Genomic DNA, 27,505 nt, shown 5'->3' on the forward strand with positions numbered 1-27,505 from the left:
CTTCTTTTTTTTACAGCGTTGCGGTTTGGGGAGATGATAATTACATATCAACACATGGGCCAGCCTTCTCAAACAACTTTGGTTTTGGTTTAAGAACAAACAAAAAACTCACTATGAACATTTAGGAATCTTTAATTCACACTAGTAATAAAATTGCATTACATTTCATAAAATAAATGTTCCAGTTTATATATACAGAGAAAACAGACTGTACAGACCCTCCAAGGAACCATTCCCGAAAGGGGAAAAGAAATTAAAAACAAACCCAAAACAAACATCACAAAAACATACAAGCAATACAGTGCTCAGCTAAGCAGGCACAACTGTACATCAAAACTTGTAACTGCTCAGTGTTGGGGTGGGGGTGGGGGGGCAAAAAGTAGTACATTTACAATAGAGTCCTTAGGGACTGATAAAGGGGGTTTTTAAAAAGTATTGCAGGCAAGCAGACAGACGCTCCTCTCTATCCAAGTGCAGCCGAACATCCATCGCGTGTGTAAGTGCAGGGCTGAGGCTTGCTGCCACCAGAGCCCAGCTATTGAACCTGCGTCTCAAAGCTCCCGTTCAGCTGGCCCTCCTCATAGTCCATCTGACACAGAATCATGTTGTTCTTTAGGAAAAACTTGTCCCCCACGCAAAACCTGCCAGGGAACAAACGCACACACACACACACACAACAGGCACAGCCATTAATAAACAGACAAAGGGGATTACAGCTGACAACATGACAGAGTTATTTGTGTTGACTGGCTGATAATGGCGAAATTGCTCATGGAGAGAGAACGTGGCGATTGAGATCAGCCAGTAAAGCCGCTTGGCGTTGCTGCACTGCCTGCCTTTGATCGCACACGTCTGGCTCTGACGTTCTTGCCCGGCGCAAATGCCATTGTTCCTTGTATTGGGTTTCAGAGCCCCTTCTGATGGTCACCATAAAGGTGTGGCTTCCCATAAAAGCCAATAAAAGCCCTATCATTTCAAAGCGTGTGGACAAGAAGACTGGCTCCCGACGAACACACAGCCGGCCCTCCCAGTGAACACACAGCCGGCCCCCCTAGTGAACACACAGCCGGCCCTCCCAGGCCTGGCAAAAAAAGGCATCGTCACACCGGTTTCCAAGGAAACCCTGCCACAGGGCGAGCTTTCCATGCGCCCGTCTGGTGCCAACGCTCCAGAATGTTTTCCCTCTAAACTCAGAGTCAAATTGAAGGAAGAAAGAAAAAAAAACAAGCTCACACACAAACACGTACCAGGCAGGCCCAGCGATGTGCTTTTACATGGCAGTGCTTGTGTGTAACACAGATGAACTAGCGCCCTGCAGGCTGCATGCGGGTGAAGATAAGAGCCGGCCTGATGGCACTGACGGCTGCCTCCACCAAGCTAGGCTAGGCCAGTGTGGCAGGCTGGCAGAGAGAGGGCACGAGCGCACCGTCTCCGTGCCAGTCAAACCTGGCCCTGCGTCTGCCACCTCAGAGCAGAGAGGCGCCTGCCAGCATTCCCATACGGCAGGTGCTCACCATGGTTACTGACCCCTCCCTGCGGAGAGTTAATGGGCTTGTGTTGTACACACGCAAGAGGGTCATAACACCTCTGTCCGCTACAGCGGGGAGAGGGGTTGTCTGAACGCTGATGGAATGTTTTCAAGAATGTTCCGGTATATTTCGTGAGGGGAAAACAAGGAGAGCTTTCTAGGAAGGAGCCTACTTTGGTAACGATTCAGGGATACGCTGTTCTGTTGTGGTGAAACGATATGAAGAGGTGCCGTAGTCCATGGATATGGTGAAACGGTGAAATATCTCAAATTCACAAGTCGTTCTATCTGGACGTCTGCAATACTATCGATTTCAAGCGTGAAGACAGATAGGTGTACTCTTTGGCATATTGTTTATGTTGTAAAACACAGTGACCATCAAAGAGTCCTAAAGTGGCGGAGGGTCAAGTCTACTCCAGTGTGAAGCTCAAGTCTAGTGACTTGTCGTGTATAGAGTATAGATCCCTGATATTCTACTCCACCACTCTGAAACACTGTCCTTCTAGTGCCTGTAGTGGGGCCTGTTCTTGCTGTGCCCTTCTCCAGTCCATAACCTGGTGGATGTGATCAGGCTTGGTGCTGGCCTGGCCGCTCGATCACTTCAATGCATGAGCTCATTTTTTCCCCTCAATCTTATAATCCCTGTTCTAGTCACAAACACAAACAAGGACAAACTACTGGCTGGGTCACAATACAGAATAATTAACGGAGAATTGCTAATGCAATGCAGAGCGTTGCAGTGCTTTACGGAATGGGAAGGCAGACCAAATCAGGATTTGCACCGACTCAAGTCTCTGAGACTGAACTCCTGCTGATCTGCTGCGTCGAGAGCCAGATTGTTGGGCAGCTACTGCTTGAGCTAATGGCCATCTCAGAAGAACGTAACGGATTTGAAAAAGGCAATCTTACAGCACAGTTGTGATCTCTCTTTCCTTACCTCTGGTTACAAAGCTGACAGGCAAAACAGTCCAAATGGTAAACATTATCTCTGGCTCTCATCACCATTTCAAAGGCTGGGATCAGTTTACTGCAGGCAGCGCAGTTCCCTGTAGTACCGAAGAGCCTGGAACAGAGAGAGAATACAGGCAGACATTAACCCACCTTCTGCAGTATCAATGCAACAGCACAGCTAACAAAAAGTCAAGACAGAAAGAATTGCAGAGAGAATCTGAAAAACAGGGCCAAATCTGAATACATTGAATGTAATACACAAACCTATCTTGGCACACACTTGGTATTTTTGTTAATGAGGGTTACAAACCTAGATGTTAATTCTTGGCTAATGATCTAATTAAAATGATCACATGGTTCTAATCCCCTTCTTCAAAGAGTTTCTTCCAGCACGGTTGCGAAAGCAATGAAAACAGGGCTGAGGCAACCAATTGAACTGTTGAAAGTTTTCTTCTTTTTAAACCCAAGTACCTAATGAGACTTGCTCCAACCAAAGCCAGCTGGATTTTACACAAGAGGCTAAATTCTATAATGTAGTCAAAAGTTCAAAAGATTCCCGTTGCAAGAATACACAGGCTCTCTCTCTCTCTCTCTCTCTCTCTCTCTCTCCTCTCTCTCTCTCTCTCTCTCTCATCTCTCTCTCTCTCTCTCTCTCTCTCTCTCTCTCTCTCTCTCTCTCTCTCTCTCTCTCTCTCTCTCTCTCTCTCTCTCTCTCTCTCTCTCTCTCTCTCTCTCTCTCTCTCTCTCTCTCTCTCTCTCTCTCTCTCTCTCTCTCTCTCTCTCTCTCTCTCTCTCTCTCTCTCTCTCTCTCTCTCTCTCTCTCTCTCTCTCTCTCTCTCTCTCTCTCTCTCTCTCTCTCTCTCTCTCTCTCTCTCTCTCTCTCTCTCTCTCTCTCTCTCTCTCTCTCTCTCTCTCTCTCTATCTCTCTCTATCTCTCTCTATCTCTCTCTCTCTCATCGAGAGCGCGCCAGAGAGGATGACAAGTGAGGCAGGGAAACATAACCTTGAAGAGGTAGGTAGATGTTCGGCAGGGCGGGGAACAGACACACAACTCAAATTTCACTGGCGTTTGTTTAAGCTTATTACAATGGAGCTAAACCATCAAGGTCACAAACAGAGCAAGGGCCACTCTGGTGGACTGTAGATCTCTGATTCTTCTCAAAGCAAAGGCAACTCAGCCGTTTGCCCCGGGTCAGATTTACATTTTCATTTTCCAACTGCCTGCCCCAATGTTTAATTTGGAGATTCAGACACACAGATAGACTTATACATTCTGCATGGGGAGAGGGGCCAGTTCCACAGCTTTGCGAGAGGGGATAAGGCGACAGACGGCAGATCTCCACTCTGACAGTAAGTTAAACACTTTCCCAAAGTTGTGGAGGCTCAGACACAGAAAAAAAGTCACAAAGTTGGTATCCCCTTGTTCACATTAGTCTCTCTCGGTTGCTCTCCTCTTGTCACAGAAAACATCTATCCAGCATACCCTGCTTCTAATTAGAGCACAGGCCCAGAAGAGTGGTGCATTACAGAAGGAGAGAAAGAGAAAGGCAAAGAGAGAGAGAGAGGCAAAGAGAGAGAGGCAGGGAGAGAGAGGCTGGGAGAGAGAGGCAGGGAGAGAGGCTGGGAGAGAGTGGCAGGGAGAGAGAGGCAGGGAGATGGGATAGGGGAATGGCTGTATACTTTTAGATGCATTGTTGTGTTGAACAGAGGCATTATTAGAGGGGATAGGTGTTCCAGTAAATTGTAGGCCTATTTCAAAAAAAATGTAGAGACTACCTACTGCATTGTATGTGTGGGTAACACACAGGCCAGTTACCATTTTCAGAGAGGCCTTCTGAAGAGGGTGTTGTGAAGCTGGGAAGAATGTACAGCCTAACTTTTGACCAGCAGTCCTGAGTGCTCAGTTGAGTCTATTTTAATCTTCTCTCATCCCAAACTTCCAAAATAATCTCCATGAGACAAAGCGGCATGTTCATCTAAACCCTCTTGGCCTCATCACTTAATGGCTTCAGAGAAACTTTGCAGTCTCAATTTATTCTGCTGTGTGTGTGTGTGTGTGTGTGTGTGTGTGAGTGAGTGAGTGAGTGAGTGAGTGAGTGAGTGAGTGAGTGAGTGAGTGAGTGAGTGAGTGAGAGAGAGAGAGAGAGAGAGAGAGAGAGAGAGAGAGAGGAGAGAGAGAGAGAGAGAGAGAGAGAGAGAGAGAGAGAGACTCAAGACAGCAGCCACCTTATTAATCCAAAACAAATAGCAAAACAGCAAAAAGAAAAGTACATTGTTTATTGGAAAGAAGTTACACTAAAGCAAAATAAATTAGAATGCTATTTGAATCTAAAAAGACAGTACACAATGGCAGAATACCTGATCACTGTGTCTGAACCAAAAATAAGGAAGACATTAACTAAATACAGACTCAGTGAGCACAGCCTGGCCATAGAGACAGGCCGTCACAGGCAGACATGGCTGCCCAGAGAAGAGAGGCTGTGCTCTGTCTGCTCACAGGGAGACAGACTATACAGACATTCGAACCAAATACTTCCCCAAAATTACCAGCATATACAAGGAATTTGAAAATGTAACAAATAGAGAGAGACTGGTTTATTTATTGGGAGAAAAACCTAACTGCTGTATTTTAGCAGCAAAGTATGTATCAGCCTGTCATGGCCTTAGAGAAAGCCACAATGAGGACAATTTATAATATGGCAAACATAACATGTTTTAATTTTTGTTTTAATATTTTGTTTAAATTTTACTGTAATTTTTCAGAATTTCAAATTTAGTATTAGATTTTTACTATTATTATTATCATTATATAACCTGTATGTGCGTATGTATGTATATGTATGGGTATATGCGTGTGTATATATACGTGTGGGTGTGTATACATGTGTGTATGCGTATACATATATATATGTATATATACATATGTGTGTGTGTATCTATTTACTTATTTATTTATTTATACCGATTATTTGGCAACATTAATAATATACCAACTTGAATAATAATAACATGGATACAAGTTGTACACCTGTGTGGTGTAGATACACTGTATATGTTAAACTGCCGTGTGTGTCTCTGTATGTGAGTGTGTGAAATATAAGTATATATAAGGCCATGATTTACATTGATTAATATTTCTGTAATTCTACCGTTGCTTTGGCAATATGAACAATTGTTGTTTTCATGCCAATAAAGCCCTTTGAACTGAACTGAACTGAGAGAGAGAGAGAGAGAGAGAGAGAGAGAGAGAGAGAGAGAGAGAGAGAGAGAGAGAGAGAGAGAGAGAGAGAGAGAGAGAGAGAGAGAGAGAGAGAGAGAGAGAGAGAATAACAGTGCGTGTCCACTGCAGCGACGCGAATCGCTTGCCATCGCTCGCCTTCCCACAGTTCACCACGCTCAAGGGCGTTTCAAACAGATGAATGTAGAATGTAGTTCTCTAAAATCACTGTTGTAGTTCTCATGGCCAAGTGTGCAGACTTGGGGATACGTAGTTGCAACATCGATCAAAATACAACTTGTATACAAAATACAAAACTGCTTAATAGACATACACGTTGACATGTGTAAAAAACTATACTATATTCCTCAGTCTCTGCTAATCTGTCGATAGGATAGTGAGTTCCAGCCGGGCTAGCTAGCTAGCTAGTTACTACAGAACGAAGTTACGTAATGTCACTAGACTGAATTAGAAAGTACAAGCACCAACAACTTTGGCAACCTTGCACCATGCATCGTTTTTTTATCTCTGTACAAATACAGCTATGTATCGTACAGGACTGGGTAAGCAGCCACACAAACGATTAGTTTCTCCTCCACCTTGAAACCTAGAAAGCTAGAAATGTTTACCATGGTTGCTGCGTTACGAGAAACAAGAAAACACTCCGATTGGCCATCGCTAGCGAAAATCGCTCCTCATTTGCATAAAGTTGAGAAAATCTCAACTCTGTCGCGTCGCGTCGCTACCCACAATGCACCACGCAAGCGATTCGCCTGGCTCCATAGAAAACGAATGGAAAACATCGCGTTGCTCGCATCGCGTCGCTCCAGTGGACAAGCACTGTAAGTGTGTATTTCTGTGAATGTGGTTGTCGACTGTACATTTGTGTGCGTGTGTGAGTGGTGTATGTGTTTGTGTGTGATATTTGCCATGCCTATGTGATCCTGGCAGGGCAGTATCCAGCTTCATGCAAGGTGTTGCAGGTCTCAGGAGAGAGGTGTGAGGGTACTGGAGAGTCATCTTGGAGGCCATGTTTCTCTCTCACAGCAACGTGGGCCTCCCAGCTTTCAGCACTGTATGTCCAGCAGTGGTGGCATATTGCAGGAGTGAGTATGGCCATCATCTATGCCCTCCATCCATTTCTGCCTGTAGATTTGAGCCTGTGACGTCAAGCGTTGATTTGTCATCATCTCAATGTCAGAGATGTTGGTCATTCAGAAATCCTTACACTTTTCTGATTACAAATATTAGACTCTTTTCTGCTGACTTCCCACATGTTGTAATGACACATGCCTGAAATTGTGAAGGTGCAGTGACTCGTGCAGTTCAATTTCCCTGGTCATTTGGATTAAATAAATCAATATCCTCAGAAGAGAGAAAGAGAAAAAAAAGAATGTTTTCAACACGCAAACCATTTTCCCCCCACTATTTCTCTCCAAATCAAGTATGAAAATGTGAGGGCATACCTCAGTACTCCTCACCAGACACTCCAGACAATCATGCTTTGTTAAGCAGTCATCAGTTTTGTGGCAGGGTTTGAGGCACAGAAAGGGTTCAACTTAAAATAGAGGCTTCGGTGGTTAATTTAAGTGGATTACAGGGTTACAAATACTCATTTGGAAGGTCACCCACAAACTGTGAGACACAATGGCATGGATTTCCAAGCTGTATAATGTAAGATAAAGCAAAAGCAGCCATTACCAAGGCAAGGCCATTTAGTGGCTGACTTTCCAGTGGGAGTGTTGAAGGACTGTCAGGTTTCATGGCCTTCCCCTCTGTCAACCTGCTGTCATGTGACCTGTCACATGATCTCCAATACAAGACATTCCTATGGTTGGGAATGGAAATGGGCTATGATGTTTGGTATGTATTGGATTTTGCTTGTTTGAAAGCTAAACTTGCAACACATTTTACTCTAGCAATTGTTTGCTGAAGTAGGGTATTTGTATTCATCTTTAACAATGCAAAGCTGTAGAGAGCGCTAGGATTAACAGGTATAGCTCAAACAAGAAACGTACCAAACATCAAATTCTTCCAAATCTTTTCCAAGTAATGTGGGCTGTTTGGAAACAAATTCGAAGTGCCTTTTATTGCTGGTGCTGCTCCTTCTGTTATTGTGTGATTAGTGTGGATCTTCAGAGACAGGTGTGCCTTTAGCTGTTTGAACGTACATCTGCGCTGACTTCAAACCCGGCTAACACCTACATCATCTGCCTGCCTGTCTCTTCAGCTTCCTTCTGATTGGTCTTGGGTTCTCTTCATGTCTCCAAGCTGCTCTCAAACTTTGCGAGTTTTAACTCTCCATGTATGTTTTTCACAGAGGGCAGAGCTGCTGAGGTAATGTATTCACGGCAGACTCTGACCTTGCTCAGCAGTGCTTTTCAAGGTATAACGCTTCCTTTATAGATTTTAAAATGCTGCCAGAGAGTTGGACAGCTGGGAACAGAGAAAAACAAAAGCTGTTTTACATTACAGCAGTTTCATCTTAGTAGAAGGGACCAAGATCGAAAAAACGTAATTACCCCCAAACAGCATTTTGAGTGTCTGGTATTACTCCCATTTCCGAACAATTACACTTCTGGAAAAGTCACAATGTCTATTAGCTGGCAGTGTTTCCTTTCAGATTTCAATTAAAAGCACTTTACTTTGATAAGTAGATGACTGATATGCCCCCCTCCCCCTAATCTATTCAACAGTTAGAAGATGAAGCGATTTCAGGCTCTGGGACCAGGCCTTGGGAAGCATGACTGGCTTGTCAACCTTCTTTGGCGAGGTCAGCGGATCCCCGGCCCCAGACTAAAATGAAACGGCTAATTAATCCATTGTTCTCCTTGATAATGGAGGAGTGTGGTAAAACTGCTAATAAAAAGCAGGCCGAGCCGTCTCCAGCGGAGGGAACTGAATGTCAAGTGGATCCACAAACTTCTAGGGGGGGGGGGGTCACAGGAGGGGAGGAGGTGAGCGGACGGGGAGCAGAAGGAGCTCAGGGTGCTGTGAAGGGGGGGAGGGGGTGCGGGGGGCTGAAAAAGCGTAGCCGGGGCTCCCGAAGGACGAACACAGACGGGGCTCCTATCATAATGAATGTGCGCGTGGCAGGGCTCCAAACCCAGGGAAATGAAGGAAGTGTGTTTAATCCGCCCGCCTGTCTTTAATGAACTGCAGCTCTGTGCAGGAGGCTAATTCGGAGCTGGGATTCGACTACATCACTGCAGGTGAGGAGCAGTGTTCATCTTGGCTGACATGGCAGGGGGGCTGGGGGCCACTGAGGGGGGGGGGGGGGGGCACTGAGGGGGGGCCGGGGGAGGAGGCGTGGCAGAAGGTGCGTCACCTACTTTGGAAACCCAGGGACTCTGCTCACAGCATGAGGGGAAAGTTTTTAATTTGATCCGTAATAGAATTCATCTCAAGCATCTCCAGCCATTAAGTGGCATGCATTTGTCTCAGAGTGAAGTGCAGATGAGTGGGCAGGATTTCATTAGAGCTCCAGAGCTGGGGCAGGAACACAGATGGGCCATCTCTCCCTCTCCCTCTCTCTCTCTCCCTCTCCCTCTCCCTCCATTTCTCTCTTTCCCTCCTCTTTCTCTCTCTTCTCTCTTTCATTTCACTTGACGGTCGCCCCTTTCTCATTCTCGTCTGAACTCATCCCCTACTTTTCCACTCTCTCATCTCTCTCTCTCTAACCCCTCGTCCTCACCCTCTTCCCTCTCTCTGTCTCTCCTCCCTTACCCTGCTTGGAGCGGGCTCTCATCATAGCTGTCAGCCCAGCGAGCCCCTTACAGCCGACACCATAGGAACATATCGCAATCATCAACTTGTGGTGAGACCGTCGCCTTCCTAATGGGAAAGAGATCCATCAGGCGAGAAGTGCCTCTTTCAGGTGTTCATATTTTACCATGTCAGAAGCCCATTCTGGCCCTCAGAATTGGGCCTTTATCTCGTCATTCGGTCAGTTTATTATGACCTCATCTGCACCATCTGCCCCTTCCGGGGGCAGCAGCGGTGGGTCTTAGAGAAGCTCTCTCACTGCATCTTAACAGCATTAACTCTGGCTGGGAGCTGATGGATGGTAATGGCTCCTCTCAACACCCCAGCCCCTAAGCCCCTCTCTGGTGGGCCGCTGCCTGCTGGCAGGGAGAGGCCAGGGGAGGAGAGAATGAAGGAGGGTGTTCAGGGGGGGGGGAGGAATGAGGTAGGGGGATAAGGTATGGGCGAGAGTGGGGAGATAGGCAAGAAGGGGGGAGAAGTATGGGAATGATGTGGGGAGAGGGTGACGACAGGAAGCGAAGGAAAGGAAGGGATTTGGGGGGTGGTGGCGGGGTTGCGGAGGAGAGAGAAGAAGAGGGATGGAGAGGTGGAGGAGGGAGGAGAGAGGCAGGGGCAGCATTGCCTCTAAGCTGGCCCCTGGGGGACTTTCTCTGGGATAAATGGCGGGATCTCATTGGGGAAGCCCCAGGGAATGTGACTTAACACCCAGGAAATTATCATGTTTAATTTAGCAAGCAGATGGCAGGGGAGGTAGTGTGTGTGTGTGTGCGGGGGGGGGGGGGGGGGGGAGCAGAGCCACAGACACTGGGGTTGACTCCACACAGTCTTCCATGTTTCCATCCCTCCAGCGCTATGGTTACTGACACCCAGCATGCACTGCCAGGGGTGACAGCCATGATCATGAGAACGAGGAGAAGTAGAGGAGCGAAAACCAACATCAGACTGAATGACAAACTTTCTGTTGTCTGCCTCTCTGAGGCTCAGGATCACAGCCCGTGGAGAGTCAAGCACGTGAAGACAATGGGATTCAGGCTTAATTGACATGCATCTCATCGCCATCAATACCCTGTAATGAGGAGCAAACAGGAACTTGATCCACAAAAACTGCCTGGGAGAAAATGTCTCCTAAAAGCCCCCAAGATAGAGCATTCGAAACCGCAAGTGTGTGTGGGAGGGATGGAGGGGGGAAATGGAACGCCAAACGTTCATACTGGTGGCACTGGTGGTGTGATAGAGGGATCTTGGTACTGCTACACAGCCCTGGGTTTCATCAAATCAAATCAAATTTATTTGTATAGCCCTTTTTACACGCAAGCATGTCACAGAGGGCTTCACATATGCCCATAGAACTGCCCCTCAACCAACCTAAACCCTCAAGGAAGACAAGGAAAAACTCCCAAAAAACTCTCAACAGGAGAAAAAAAAATGGAAGAAACCTTGGGAGGAGCAATTTAGAGAGGGATCCCCTCCTCCAGAGACGGTTGGTGAGAGAGAGGAGCAGAACACAGGCTAAACATAGTCATACAGTGTCGATGGGTTTTTAAAACACCAAAATCCATTATTCAACTTTATAGATGTAGGACAGGACCGGGAGACTCGCGACCAGGTCCAGCGTTGGCTGACCGACGACCAGGCAGGTGCTGACAACTCAAACCCCCCACACCACAAGGGATGTGTGTGGGGGGGGACAGAGAGAGGAGAGCAGGGATTAGAGAATGCCAGGAGCAGCTAACAGTTACAGTCATAATAGAATGAGATCCCCACCGGTCAAGTGTGGACTGGTGCAGCAATTTAACAGAGCAAAAAAGGGGAATTTAATGCAACCCCACACACCAAGACAGCGACAGCCCCCCTCATTTGGAACATGAAATATGTTCCAGGGGAAGAGAACTCTAAAATAAGTTATACTTAAAGAATAAGGATGGAAACAACCCGTCCCCCGTTGCCTCCAACTAGTAACATACTTACCTTTAACAGTCGTAGAATTGACTAAACAATAAAGTTTTTAACCTAATTTTAAACGTCGAAACAGTATCAGACTCCCTAATTGAGACGGGTAGTTTATTCCAGAGAAGAGGCGCTCTATATGAGAACGCCCTACCTCCAGCTGTTTTTTTCTTAATTTTGGGAACCACTAGATAGCCGGCATCTTGAGATCTAAGTGTCCTTGCGGGGCAATAGGGTGCAAGGAGACCGGAGAGGTACAGTGGTGCCAATCCATGCAGAGATTTGTAGGTTAGTAGTAGAACTTTGAAGTCAGCTCTGGCTTGGATAGGGAGCCAGTGTAGAGAGACAAGAGTAGATGTTATGTGATCAAACTTTCTTGTTCTGGTCAATAGTCTAGCAGCAGCATTTTTCATAGCCTGTCAGTTCAGTGTGTGTGTGTGTGTGTGTGTGTGTGTGTGTGTGTGTGTGTGTGTGTGTGTGTGTGTGTGTGTGTGTCTTACCTCAGGTAGTCCCTGCGACAGAGGATGAGGTTGGCTTTCGTGTACAAGGTGGAGCCCACCTCTCCCAGGCGACAGTCGCAGCAGGCACATTTGAGACAGTCCTCGTGCCAGTATTTGTCCAGGGCCTTGAGCAGGTAGCGGTCTTTAATCTTGCGATTGCAGCCGGCACACCCCTTCTGTTTCCCTTTGGGCTGGACGGAGAGCATGGGCACACCTGTAGTGATAAGGAGACAAACAGCCCAACGTGATTTACTGCCCAGGAACACGAGTGACTTTTCATGTTGGCTTTTTGATAAGGAGCCTGCTCTCCTGGAGGCGTCAGAGCCGTGCAAGGGCTCGGAAAGCTCCGGAGCCCTGCTTCTTATGCATTACTGGGAACACTCTTCCGTGCAGATAGGCACACAGGTCACATTGGACTAGACTCACCTCGCACACCGCGCCTGTACGAACACATGTTATATTACATGGTACACAAAACGTGCGATGCTATGCGAGACGCATGGACGAGAGCGTATGGATCCGTGTGTGCGCGCGTGTGTGTTAGGCAGCGTGTGTGTGTTTGGGCGTGATTCAAAATGCAGACAGGCTTAATTTTGCTTACCGAGGTATTTATGGCCTGTTGTAGACTATGTTAGTCACCTAGCATTTCATCAAAGCTCATTTCACTCAACTGTCCACAGCTGTAAAAGCTTCTCATGGGCTTTGTTTGGTATAGATTAACATGAACCTTTTTAAAAGCCTCTGACCACAAGAACTCTGCTACCAGACCCCAGTGAGATATGTTATGGCCTAAGTGCCTCTCAGCGTACACTTTCTCTCCCTCCCTCCCTCCCTCCCTCCCTCCCTCCCTCCCTCCCTCCCTCCCTCCCTCCCTCCCTCCCTCCCTCCCTCCCTCCCTCCCTCTCTTTCTCTCTCCATCCCTCTCTCTCTTTCCCTCTCTCCATTCCCCTCTCTCCATCCCTCTCTCTCTTTCCCTCTCTCCCTCAAACTCTCTCCCTCTCTCTCTCTCCCCTCTCTCTTTCCCTCAAACTCTCTCTCTCTCCCGTCTCTAACACGTTAACACACCTTCTCTCTTCCTCGTCCACACACACGCACACAAACACACACGCCCTACGCCCGCCGCATTATAGCCTTCCTCCTTTTACACTTATCTGTACTCATGTGTCTGCAACGAGCGAGCCTGAGTAACCAAACCCGCAAATTGCCCCACTGTCACGCAGGTCCCCTTTAAGTGCGCCTTTTAGCCTCCTAAAGGACAAATAAAGTCCATTTAATAACTGCACTAAACACTAATAGTCTATGTGCGGTTGACATTTGTGTTTGGACTAAAAGCCCCCCTCAGGCCATGGCTGGTACAGGGAGGCCGGGTGAGGCAGCTCCCCTCTGCAGCACTAACAGGTCTGCCACAGCTGAAAGCACAGGACAACAGCTCTTAAGACACTCTCTCCCACACTGGGCTATTGATCCGGCTAATAGAACACATGGCGGACGTCGTTCGCCACTCTGCTTTCAGAACACAAACCGGACGCAGGCTGCTTCACCGGGAGGGAGTTTGGACAGTGCGTTTTGCGAGTACGTTCATAAAACCGCTACAGTGTACCGTTTAAGGACATGTGTTCCAGACTAATAGGACCTCATAGCTGTTCTTATTCACTGTCTCGTATCATTATAACGTTTCTGTTCCTAAAATGAGCTTTCATCTAACTCTGATCTTCTCATGTCGTCGGGACATGATTTTTCTAATGTCTATTGATTTGATTGGCTGACAGAGGAATGAAATGGCACGATGGAACCTTTTAATGCACTGTATCTGATAATGGCCACTGTAGTTTCCACTGAGTACGTTCTGATGTCTGTGTGCAGCTGGGCAGGGTCGCGCGGTTGTAACGGCTGTGGTTTTACCCATGATAAACAGACCCTCTGCTGGTAGCAAGGTAGTGCCTCACCCTACAATTCTCTTTTTCTCCTCCAAGCATGTCTTTTTCTCTTTCACCCCCCCCCCCAAAAAAAAAAAGAAAAAAAAAAACTCATAGCACTTTCTCACAAAGCACTTTGTTCTTTCGAATATCAAAGCACATTTTCCTGTCTCCTTTTCTTTCTTTGCCTGTCACGCGCGCGCACACACACACACAAACACACACACCCACAAAGAGACCTTATTGAATCCAGATTTGTTCGTAGATGTCTGACCATCCACACATCAATAATACCGTGGATGTAATATAATTAGCATGTCCCATTTTAAAGCAGAGGAGAAGGAACGAGTGAGCTTGTTAGTCAAATTTATGACTTTGGTTTGTGCGTGAGCAAGAGCTCTGGTGGTGCTCAGCCATCCCTATTTCTTTATCAGAAGTGTAAAGGGAAGGCTAATTGGTCCAGCGCTGGTGATGGGAGCCATCAATTAGTGTTCTGTCTCCCCTCCTGCCCCCTCTCCTCCTCCCTCCCTAAAGCAGGCCCCTTGAAGCTGGCGCATTAGGATCACAAAACCTGCTATAAATACCAATGTTCAGTGTAAATGAAGCTAAAAAGCCTCAAATTGAAGCCACACTAGCTGAGGGCGCTCTTCTTTACCTGCATCTCATGGCTTGTTAGAGGAGCTCTCTGCAGGTGTGCCAACAGTGCTCGCCTGTCAGCCTTCCACAGAACTAAAAACAGTCTTAATGAGGAGAGAGAGCGCCTGTTCGTGTCTGTGTGTGTGTGTGTGTGTGTGGGAGGGGGGGGGGGGTAGGTGTGTGTGTGCATGCGTGTGTGTGTCTGCGCCCGAGCATGCGCAAAGCAAGTAAATCGGGTTCCTAAAAATTCCCTGAGGGATCACACAAAAATCTTTAATTTGCTTTTTATGACAGCTAATTAGTTATTCTACTCAAAATCTTTGCTTTAAATAAGAGAACTAATTATACACAAAGGTCGTTCTCCCCCACCTCCTGAGAACCACTAATAATTGGTTTAGACCACCGCCCACCACACAGCACCCACCCATGCCGTGAACATAACGCGAGTGTTTTAAATCAAGTTTGCCAAAGAGAGGGAGCTTAACTCCTGCATGACGGAGCCAGCTCATCTGCTGTCTGAGTCTCCTTTGACTTTCTCAGAGTGTTAGGACGCGTTCACCTTCAAGTTGACGACGCTCCACTCCCTAGCCTAGATAGGAGACTCCTCCTCTCCTCTGTGGAACTGCCATGTCTGCATACAGTATGTCCTCTCTGGGTTGTGGAGAGCTGGCTGAACATACACATAGCCAAACGTCTATCAAGTACCTGGTGTACAGCTGGCAGGATCTTTCTGTCTCAGATCCATCTTAATGAACAACCACAGGCTTGATGTCCTGAAACCCAAACATCAAATAAGGTCAGTGAAGAAATGGGAATCTGAAATAAATGGCATGTTGATTGCCATATTGTCCCTAAGCCATTTATTTTATGTTTTGGATTTTGTTTTCTTACCAGAGGACTACATTGTCTCCGGTTGTTGTACCATGCAAACCCCCAGAGCAGTGACATTATCAAAAGGAAGCCTCCACTTAATCCAATCCATTTAACAGATACAAGTGCTGCTGACCTTCCTGTGTCATTCAGTGTCACAAAAAGAATACTTTGCCACACGATGATTCATACTCCAACGAGATGCGGCCACTTGCCTTGCCAAACATCCTCCATGAGAAGAAATTGAATTTGCCATTAATACCGGGTGTAAGGGCCTGTCATCTCTCTCTCTCTCTCTCTCTCTCTCTCTCTCTCTATCTCTCTCTTCCTTCTACTTTTTAAAGACCATATCTCTTTCTATAAAGACCTTATCTCTTAAGAATATGTACAGTTACGTTCTTTTTTTTCTCTCCATGGAAACTGTCAGACCATGTACTTTCCCATTACAGAGATACCATCCAATTTCTATGTAAGCCCATTTCAAGTTCAGTTTTTACAGCTATCTAAACCTCAAATCAATCTGCAAACCCTTTTGATGTGTTTAAGGTTCTAAAGTGAAAATAAGCCGTTTGTGGCACTCGAGGAAACGTTTGAAAACCTTGAAATACAATTATCCCATCTGCACGGCGAGGCCTCCATTTCCTCAGATTAGACAAGGAGCAACGTCGAGAAAGAGGGGATGACGCGCCCCTCCGATCCCCCTTCTCTCTCTTCGTACCCTACGTGTTGGCGCACGCTAATCTCTCAAATGAGGCGTCGGCGTGACGGGAATGTGCTGCGTACAGTATACAGTAACAGCGCCTGCCGGCGCTGTTACTGGCGGGGGGTCACTCTATGAAATTAAACACGTTTGATCAATTAGGTGGATTGACACCTTGATGTGACGCAGGCTCCCCGGGAGTCCGAGGGGGAGAGAGGCTTGATGAGCATCGCTCAGCTGCCTGGGCTGAGGGCCGGCGGAGAGAAGGAGGAGGGAAGGAAGAGGCTCTTCCTTCCCTCCTCCTTCTCTCCGCCGGCCCTCGGGGGGGGGGGAGACGGGGTCAAGGGAGGAGAGAGAGAGTGAGGAGATTTGGGTAAATAAGGGATCCCAGAAAGGTGGGGGGAGGAGGGAGGAGATAGTTAGGCAGGGGAGGCAGGCTGTGGGAATGGGGGAGGGGGGGAGGCAGGGCTGAGTGAGTTAGCCTCGTCTCTGGGGCCTGCATAATTATTACCCTCCACTGCAGTAAATAAGAGAGTGGTAAGCACTGCCATGACAGATGCTGAGCAGGACGCTGGGAAAAAAATTACATGCTACATTACAAATAACTGCAGTCGACTGAAACAATGACCATGTATCATTATCCTCTCGTTCAACACTCACAGACGTCAGACTCATCAGTCTGTTCCTATGGACTGATCCCTGTAGACCACAACCTGATGCAGCCACCTCCAGTGGATCCACTCTGTCTGCATGAATCCTGGTCTCTTGTACAGAATTTCAGGTCTAAAACTGCAGTATTTGATGAGCGTTAAAATATCTTACATCACTTTGGATGCTAAGTAAGATATCTGGGGGACAAAAGCAACCTTCACATGACTTTATTTAGATGGCTTTAGCCATATTAGCATCTGCATCGGAGGTCGTTTTGTGTTTGGGAACTTTCGGTAAATACTCCCTTTCTGGGAGCTGTGAACCCATGTTTGTGTGTCCGGCCCCCTGTGTAAACGCGGTGGCCATGGTAATCCCATATAGAACGAATCCCTGGTCGAGGATCCTCCCTTAGTGGGGTTAATACAGATCCCAGGCAGATGTCCTGCCTTTGTCTGCATGAATCAGACCCCTTCAATCAGCTCACATCATTACTGTAATTGAGCCTGTAGACACAGATTCTCCTTTATCGCCAAGACAAAACACAAGACATCTGGTAATAATATCAGATGGAATATGCCAGCTGAAAGCCGACAAATGACTGTATTCAGAATGATAAGTGTCGTCAAGACAGCCGTGATTCACTGAGTGTGAATCATATTTCCCCCCGCAGTTGGAGCGATGCATTGAGAGAGCAAACGCACCACACACACACACACACTCAGACACACACACACACACACTCATCACACAGCAGTGGCTCCCAGTCCCAGTCTATGATCATTAGTTTATATTAGCCGTGGTAGTGGTGGTTATGTGGTTCTGGGTGTGATCGCTTCTCTCTCTCTGTGCGGCGCGGTGCAGTCAGACACCTTTCCAGAAGGATGTGTATGAACGCAGAGGTCTGTGAGAGAAGTGCTTGCTGGGCCTGTATGCTAGCATTATGACATAATTAGCACCCATGGAAAGTGGAGGAAAAGTGCCAGAGAGAGAGAGAGAGAGAGAAAGAAGAGAGAGAGCGGGAGAGCGAGAGCGAGACGAGAAGAGGGCGAGAGAGGCAGAGAGAGAGAAAGTAAGCCAGAGAAATAAAAGAGAGACAAAGGAGTAAGAGTAAGCAAAGAAAGAGAGGAAGAGAGAGAGAGAGCAGAGAGAGGAGAGAAGGAGACAAGGCAGGGGCTAGTGTGCTGACAACAAGGACGGGACTGTTCATTAACGAGATGCACTCTCACAAACTTTGCAGCTTGCTGCGGCTAATAAGGCCCGGCGAAACGGAGCCACTTCGTCCCTAGCATTGACCCTGGCACAGGCCCGGATAAGGGAGGGTTTTGTCTCCTGGAATAATTGCTCTTTTCACATGTTACAAGTGTCCTGACCCCCGCGGTCGGCAGCCACTTTCCCCCACCATAATTACTCCTGATCCGCTCCAAATGAGGTAGCCGCATTAGGGCTGCAATAACACTGGCCCGGCTTCAAGCGCGGCGTGGGGAGTCTCAGCAGAGCGGCCAGGAACAGGACCGCCTTTTCTCCAGGCCGCTGGTCATTTCCATCACGTCAGACAAGCATTTCTTAGACTTGAAGTCAGCGAGAAGGAGTCAGGGCCCTGGGCCCTCTTTCTGTGGAGGCACGGAGGCTTAGAGCAGACATTGTTAGCTCCCGCTGCCCCTTACTCACTGCGGTTTGGCTGCAGACGCCATCCCAATTAACGGATAACTTCATTATGGGTTTTTTCCGCACTTTTCAGCCCCTATTATTTTTAATTTATTCACATGGGGTTAATTAAAAGAAATGTATCACAGAGATATGCAACAGCTTTCGAATTAAATTCATTACTGCTTATTTGGAGATGGGAAACTGGCAGGGATTCCAGTTATTACAGAAAGCAACTTGTTCCAACACTTGGTTGCTCGCTAGCATCGTGAAATTACAGCTCTGGAAGGTGAACTGTTGACAGTCCTAGCTCAACAGAGAAGGAGGGAGGGAGAGAGAGAGAGAGCGAGAGAGCGAGAGAGCGAGAGAGAGAGAGAGAGAGAGAGAGAGAGAGAGAGAGAGACAGACAGAGAGAGAGAGAGAGAGAGAGAGAGACATAGAAAGAAAGAAATGCCTTTCACTCCTAACCCCTCTTATGCAGGGCTACCACCATTTAGACCACAGGGAACGTCGGAAGAAAGTGAAAAAAGAGGTCTGAGGCTGGATGGAGAGAAAAGAGGAGGAGGTGTTTGACCTTACATCCTACCAACCAACTATGCCTTCTGTTGGGCCTGTTCCAGTGAGAGCCTGGGGTTTGAGTTAGGCTAAGCCCTCCAATGGCAGACCCCTCTCAGGCTGCCTCCTCAACCACACTCCCATCACGGTGACTCTCTCCCAGTCTGGCTGGCAGCTTTTCCCCAGGCTGAAGTGTATCTTCATATGTGTGAATTCAATTCATTTTCTTGCCATAGATTGCATTAGCATTTGAATAAGGGGATAAATCCATCTATTCTCAAACCAGATCTTTTCACAGTTTGATAAAGGAGACAATCGTATCTGCCACTTCATGATTCCTGGCCAAATGTAACCATTAGGACTGTCACGACTTCTTTACGGCATCAGGCACCCAATAATGCCCAAACACTTTTTAGACCACATTAAAAATGAATTCAAGGCAGGCATAAATGTAGCCCTCTAAAGTTTGTGTCACTCCTAAGGTTAGGAAGTGATGTGTGAAATGCCCACTCCCATGCAATTACGGCACACTTATTATTTCAAAGGATATGCCAGCAGACAGGTGGGCCATTCAGGAACCTCGGTGGGCTGAACATGGAGGGGAAAAAGAACCTGCACACTGAGGACCTCCATGTGGCCCCCCTTTTAATGTTGAATAATGCAAATTCACCACAGGGGATGGTTGTTTGGCGAACAGGCCCACAACGTCATTTAAGCACTTTCTCCCAACTTGGCTCTTCATGGGGTAAATAATGAGGCCTGTTGGATGCACTGTCCATCTGACTCCAAGAGCCCTGAATGGAGGGTCACACAGAGAGCCTGGTTGAAGAGAAGGCCTCTGACAGGCAATAACATGGTTCAGACACCAACCATGAGGACTGGGTCAAAATGACCTTTTATCCCACTGGGGTGGCTGTGTGTTTACAGTGAATGGATACTGTATGTGTTCCTGGCTGAAGATGGGTGATTGCAAAACAAAAAAAAGGAACAAAAAGTTTCTACGTTGATGTATTTAAATCTGAGTTGGAGAAGTGTGTGTGTGTGTGTGTGTGTGTGGGCCATGGTGGTTTTTAACGACCACACTATTTACCCGTTTCAATTAGAGCAGAGCAGAGCGGTGAGTGTGCGTCGAGCACGACTGTTACACATGGATCTAGCAGCAGTGAATTCAGGGTCTGCATCGATTACATTCACATCTTCAATACCCACAACCCAATCTCCCAGCTTTCAAATAAAGCCCCAATCGCAAGCCTAAATTAGTTATTCAAGATTAGATTCATTAAAGGTCAACTGATTGTAAATTGGGCTTCTTAAAAAAATGGGTTGTTATGTAATCTAATAGAACTCCAGACATTTCTATTTACTGAGGTCATACTGTGTCATTTTCCCCCACACATCCTGATGTGTTATTGCCAGGAGTGATTTATTGATTGCCAAAATATATATATCGTTTTTGTAAATAATGGCAGAGTCAAGACTTGTGAACAGTGAAACTCTAAACATATAAGGTATTTGGAAAGTATAAATAATTGTTCTTATTTGGTTTGGATGTTCCATGTTTGCATTTTATCCTCCAACATTCCCAGACGACCCCCCCACCCTCATACATCCTTTCATCTTAAACACTCAAAAGACACCGGCCAAACATGTATTAAGGGACTATTTCAGAAAGGATTATGCAAGGTCTTCCAGTTATGTAACAGGCATAATGGCAGATCAATTTGTTTCAAGATGGAAACTTGCATGCATAAACAGACACTGGTACAATTATGCTACAGTATCGGATTTCCACATAAATGATGCATTACAGTGATCACAGGCTCATCAACATTCAAACAGCAGCTTCCTTTAGTATGTCTAAATACCTTTCAAATCCTATTTCTGCAGCGCACTCCCAGTGCACTGAGAACCAACAGCATGTTCTTCGAGCGTCTTCAGCAACTGAGTTGTCTCATCGAATACAAAAGGACATTAGCAACTAGTATACAGCAAAGTGCTAATATCAATCAGCTAGCGTTGAATCAGTACCACAAGTCTCTGTGACTAGACAAAAGCTACCGGCCGACTGTCTTCATGGGCACACTGTGCTCGGACCAAGAGAACCAGTTGAAGAAACGGGAGGCGAAAGACTGATGAAGTTGTGTAAACAACCAAATGAAGGTGAGCATTTCAGTAATGGGATAGGATAGAGTGTGACAACTTACATCTATGCAGAAGAAGTGTGTGTGTGTGTGTGTGTGTGTGTGTGTGTGTGTGTGTGTGTGTGTGTGTGTGTGTGTGTGTGTGTGTGTGTGTGTGTGTGTGTGTGCTCCTACCCCAGTGAAAGAGAAGTCCCGCATTTTCTGTGGCTACTCAGCCTTGCAGTGAAAAGAGGCACAGAGTCCTGCTTCAACAAGGCCAGCCAGGGGAATAACATGTGGTTGAAGGACCAAAAGGAAAGTAAATTAAAAACCACCTACTGTAAAATCATCAATGTGTACTTCCGTGGCGTCTTTCAGCAGACTATAATGCACTGTTACCAGGAGAAAATCCACAGGGATGAGCCATCACTACTCCTGCTTGTGTAGCTGTTGCCATGGATAGTGTACCAGCTGCTCTCAAAGACACACAGTCACACCTGACCACCAGTAGACACGTTCCAACTAAGGGATGGAGAACTCCCAGTCCCAGAGTGATCCGGTGGACGCAGACTAGCATGGCCCAGTATGTATTTCAGGTCATTGGGGGAGTTCACAGCGGCGAGAGCATCACTGTGTGCACGACTACCGCGTTACCCTCGTCTGAACGCTGAGCGTGTCGGCATTCGTCTCAGGACTCAAGGTGAGAGATAAGGTTGCTCCGAGACGGTTTAAAAGGGGGTCGAAAATGACGATTCATCTCAGCGTGTCAGCCCGTCTGAGGATCTTGTAAAAGGTTTTCCGTGTAACGTTGAGAGTGATGGAGTGGAGCGCCTTTGGAGCATAGAAAATTTTCTGTTTACTGACATCATTTTGAAACACTTCCCCCCCCCCCCCCGCTTCCCCACCACCCCTCCCTCTCCCATCCCCCCCGCCGACACTGTATGATTGTGACACCTGAATAAAAACAAAGGTGGATATGGGGTGAGAGGGAGAGAGAGAGAGAGTCTAGATCAATTACGAAGGACAATGGAAGCACAGACATTGTCCCTGTCCCATGATGCAGGGGAGGAAAATAGATCTTGTTGTGAGTAGCTCCCTGGCATGAAGAGCGGGTGGCTGCTGGCTGTAATAAAGGGATTCTCTCCCACTTCAGGAGTGCATAATTGAGTTTGTGTGCCGCCCTGGCGGGCGCAGCCATTTTCACCAGAGGCAGGTGGGCGCGCTTGCTTACACGTGTCTGTCACGTCTCCATTCAGTCCCTTTGAGTTCCAGGGAGATGATGGGGAAATGATACACATCTCCTGCACTCGCCGATGTGAGACGCTCTGGACTGATAGCGATCCGGAGGTTTGGGATGGGAGACAAAATTGGGTCGGGTGGGAACTGTGTGCATGCGAGATCATAGCGGATCAGACGGAATCGAGCACTCACTGCTTAAAATGGCCAAATTGATTTACTGACATCAAATGTGTCGCGTTGGATGTGGGTATTTTGTTGAGGTGTTGGGTTGCATACTGAACAGCTGTAGTGTGTACATGTCTTAAAGTCAAGTACTGGACAGTATATGACTTAACCCTTGTGCTGCCTTCGGGTCACATGACCCAAAGGTTCATAACGAACCACCATTGTGTTTACCCAATTTTACCCAATACAAAAACAAATACAAATAGTTTTCTTTTAACCTTCACAATGTGGGGGGTCTGAGACAGCCCGACGGTTAAAAGAAAATGCTTCACTTTGTTTTTGTATGCGGTAAAGTTGTCGCAATACGACGGTGGGTCACAATGACTGATGGGTCAGAACGACCCGAAGAGAACACAAGGTTTAAGAACATGCTCTTAAACTGTGACGCCTACTGTAATTCAGTTAGAATCTATACTCCATGTGAAGTTTAGTACCTTCTAAAAAAGTACCTTTTAACTTTTTGTCTTCTGAGTTGTATTCAACAGCATAACAAAAGACACAAATGTCCATGGGCGATCATTCGATTGAAAATTCTGAAGAAAGACTGGGTGAAAGGAGGTACAGTCCTCAGAAAAGAGAGCAGGTGTCATGAAGCAGATGCCAAAATAAAACATTCAAATAACTACATCTGACCACACAAATATCACACATTGAAACAAGTTGCAATATTGTTTGGAGCCGAGGGCACAACACACAGATGTAATTTCTATATTTAAAATTGGCAAGTTTAATTTAGAGGAAGAACAAGCCAATAAGCTCGGAAAATAGCAAATACAAGAGAGAAAATTACATTCCTGGGGAAAAAGTGAAGAGACTTAAGGAATGTATAAAAGTAATCTCCAACTGGAAATTAGAAATCAACCCGCAGAAAAAGAATAACAGAAAAGAAATATTACTGTCCACTTTCTAAATCAATATAACATTGCTACAAGACAGAATTACCATGGTAACTCCAGTAAAGAATGAAGCAATTCTTATTATTTCAAAATAAAAATCTGTGCCTGAAGCCCAAGTTTTATTACAGCAGCCGACAGATCACCAGCCTGTATTCATTTGAAACATTGCTTTTCAATCACATGCTTTATGAATGTACAAATTTCATTGGACAGGCTGCTCGCAGGGTCGTAAATTAAAGTGCAAAGGTAACCACAAATTTATCATCAGGTCGGAGGATTGAAGGTGTTCTCCTCTTCAGCCATGGTTCTTAGAAAGCCCAGTGGTGCGAGTGATCAGCCAAAGACATGTCTACAATGAAGACCCAATTATTTCTGCTACAGCAGAGTTTCTAATACCTTGAAGGAAAGAAAATGGCTGAATTGCTTTTTTCCCCCCACTAAAATTAGAAGTCAATTGGAAACTTTATATTAGAGAGGGTGATATAAAATGTTCACCTGGAATTCTTTGGACATGTGTTTCCGCAGCCTTCCAGAGACGTGTATACAGTAATAGGTCATTTCACAGAGGTTGGGCAGCCTAGCTTTCTCGAGCCACATCACACTTACGTACCACCGAGTAATAATACACTACTATTGTATCCCAGCAAGCCCAACGTGACTTTGTAAGTTCTGTGACTGAGATTCAATGTGGACTGGAGCATTATTGTAGGTCACACAATTCATGTCAAATTTGTGAGTGTTTAAAAATAGTAGGAGAGGGAATTGATTTGTATCCTACTTTCTCAAAAGAGGTTTGGAAAAGAGGGAAACAAGATTAGCTCCCTTGTAACTGGTTATTTCCCTAGGTCGTTGAGAGGTTTCCTAAGACCTTCAACAGACATCGCACGTACTTCCAATGTTACGGTCAACATGTTCCAGCGAAGCTCTGTCACTCAAACTGCAGACTGAACTGGAGACAATGTTTTCTTATGTTTTTCGATGTAGTATGTCACAGATGTGGTTTGTAACTACACTCTTGTGAAGAGCTAGCCCTCTCCAACCCCTCCACTGTGTGACATTCTCTTCTTGGTCTGTTGGTTAGGGTTTGGATTGCATGCCAGAACCCTGGGTTTAATAACAACAGTAGCCAGTCTCTCTGGTGATATGACCATGAAAAAAGACTGGAAATGTTGGTGAAGGTAGATAAGGTGGTTTGGATTACTTTGTCAGGTGATGAAGTAGCCAAATGTTTGCCAAACAGGCTTGTTCTGATGGTGAATATTTGGGTAGACATGCCAGCGATTCAAAACCCGGTTGATCTTGAGATCAATGTCCTATCATGTTTATGGACCCAGACCATAGAACAATCACGTCAACTAGCCAAGCGTACACACGCAGACACATAGTCAAACACACACACACACACACACATAGGCACACACAATGTCACCCCATATGTACAACTGTGGTCTAAATTGCACTGTGGTTAAAAATGGGCTGCAGAAATAGCCTGTCCTTGGATAGCTTATAGTCAATGGAACACTAACAGGCTAACAGCCGTGACTACAGAGTGGAAGAGCCTAGCCCCAGACAGCTCTCTCCACATCCCTGCCAAAATGCCAGTGCAGTTGGTCGGCCCCAGCAAGCAAAGGGTGAAGCTTTTAGGCAATGAGCAGCAGGTGATCTCAGCTTTTCTGCAAGTCCTAATGCTCCTAAAAGCCACTCTCCCTGGTTCTGTAATTGGGCATCAGTAGTTAATGTAGTATTGACTGCATTACATGGTCCTGTGCATCCTTTCCCACTAATGCCATTTGCATCACCTTGTACATTTACCATATTGCTTAGCCAATAGCTGTTAAAAGCAATCTGAATCATGAATCATATGGGGAACTTTTAGCAAGACAGACATCCAAAGGAGACAATTTACAGTTGAGTTAATCTGGGTACATTAGCACAACATGGATTCAGCTAAACAGACCAATTTATGTTTCTACGGCGATCCCTTTATTGGTTTTTAGATGGGTAAGTGAAAGGATGCTCTGCTGAGATATGAAATATCCATTTTCAAACATAAATAATGGGTCGCAAATGCAAGCCATTACCTTCAGAAAAAAAAGCCCTTGGCTAAAACCAAATGTGTGATGACTACATTCTCTGAGAGATGACAAGAATAACCTATTAAGGTCAGCACAGGTTGTGAGAGAGTGCCCTATTGTCAAGAAAACAGCCTTCCCCATGCACCACAAACTGATAGAAAAGTACTTTGAATGGCCTATAATTTCAAAATAGTGGGAAATCTACAATATTTCAGTTTGAGAATAGTAAGTTTGATGGGTTTGTTATGATGGGTCACGTGTCTCATTATGATACGTCACTAAATTAAAATTTGATTAAAATTAAAATTAATTGGATTACCTCACCCATTAACCTACATACTTTAAAATAGACGTATCAGATATAGAGCTGGAAACCGCCTTCGTGTTGCACGGTGTTATCCATAATTTCAATCAAGTTAAAAGCACTCGCTGTCATCTCCCTTTCTGTGCCGATGTCAAAGGCTGCTTCGATAACTTCAGAGAAGCGAAGTGCACTTAGAGTTAAGGGGAGCGTAGCAGAGAAGACCTATTTACAGTGGCAGTGTCCCTCTGTTGTTAATGCAGCACACGTGGACAGAAAGGTTTTTGATATAAACTTAGGTAATTTAGAGTTCTTTGGAAAAAAAAACAATAATGGAAGCCGCAAATGGATCCAGATCCAGCAGTCTTAGACGACTCTATTTACGAGCATGACAACTTACAGGGTTAGAAAAACGAAAAAGATATTCTGTACGCAAAAGGTTAATACAAAGTAAATGAACAATGCTCAATATTGGTCGCAAAAACAGCCGTTGTTGTTCTGTGACACCAAGAAGAAATGTCCATTGCCGGGGTTGTTACTCACCCTCTTCCTTGTCCAACACCATCGTCCTGAGGAACGAGGAGTCCGGCTCCGGGCGATCCGTTCTCGGCTCCAGCAGTCTTCACCGTTCGGTGTACGCAAGGCTGGAACTGGCTGAAAACAGCAACGGAATCGTCCTTTCGTAGCCCAAGCTTGGTTTGAGCAATAGCTTGACAAAAACTATACCTCCTTACTAACGTAAACCCTCGAAAGATTAATGTTACAGTGAATGTTATTCTAGCGATTCTATCGGAGAAATAGAGGTGTCCGCGCTCACTTTTCTCTAGCTAGACACTAAATTGACCTCGGCAGACTGTGCTGGAACTGAACTGCAATTAACACCCGTAAACAGTGTTGGTTGGTCTTCATAAATTCCATGCGAAAAAGAAAGAATGAAAATGTGTCAAATCTAAATCTGTAACTGTACACACGGACGGATCAAATACTGGGCGACAGTGCTCTCCACGATGTAAGATTCTCTTTCTCCGTTCTCATTTGCTCCGAAACTGTAACTATATTCAAGAAATCCAATTCCGGACCTGACAACTGCTAAAAGCATACTCACACTGCCTTTCTCTCCCAATTTATGTGCTGCGCTCGCTCCTGCTACTGAATAAATGCGCGCAGTTCCCAGAGACCCTCGGATTCCCCTGTTAATTAAATCAATTCATTATGCTCAGATCTGATTAGCAGCCCTTCCCCCCTCTTTGAATCAATTATTCAATACACAAACATAATTGCTTGTGCCAGAGGTGTCTAAGTATTAGCTTATTTAACTCCAAGGACACTAATTACCCCTAGGGCAAGGGAACTTTTCTCATTAATTCTGACAAAACACAAAAGCACAGCTAAGGGAAAGTGTGCGTGCGTGTGTATCCCAGTGTGTGTGTGACGTGCGCGTGTGTGCGACTGGTCTGTCTGCCTGTCTCTGCGTGCGTGTGGTTGATGGAGAAAGAGGAGCGTGCCCACGTCGGTGCGTATGCCCGCGCGCGCCCAGGGGGAGGGGACTTGTGTGTATAGTGTGTGTGAACGTGTGTGTGTGTATGAGAGAGAGACAGAAAGAGAGGAGGGAGAGTATACGTTCAGGTTGCAATAGAGTGCGCTTCTAACACACGCACACCTTAACGTGTACAGTTTCCTTGCTTTTCCTTTTTCTAGATTTAATAAAGATAACATCTAATTGTATTTATCAGTAATTCGGGGAAATAGAACTGCGCGGTAATTAGAGT

General features: G+C 46.0%; 1 protein-coding gene across 1 annotated transcript; it reads right to left on the reverse strand.

Annotated features, from left to right (window-relative positions):
- Positions 1-27,080, reverse strand: lmo1 (LIM domain only 1). Its single transcript, XM_062471662.1, has 4 exons — positions 26,280-27,080; positions 11,909-12,122; positions 2,466-2,591; positions 1-641 (listed from the first exon to the last, which is right to left on the reverse strand). Exons 1-4 carry the CDS (start codon positions 26,299-26,301, stop codon positions 536-538), a joined length of 468 nt encoding a protein of 155 aa, XP_062327646.1. The 5' UTR covers positions 26,302-27,080; the 3' UTR covers positions 1-535.
- Positions 27,081-27,505: the final 425 nt, after the last annotated feature.

Source organism: Osmerus eperlanus, chromosome 10 (genome assembly GCF_963692335.1).
Source record: "Osmerus eperlanus chromosome 10, fOsmEpe2.1, whole genome shotgun sequence".
Classification (NCBI taxonomy): Eukaryota; Metazoa; Chordata; class Actinopteri; order Osmeriformes; family Osmeridae; genus Osmerus; species Osmerus eperlanus.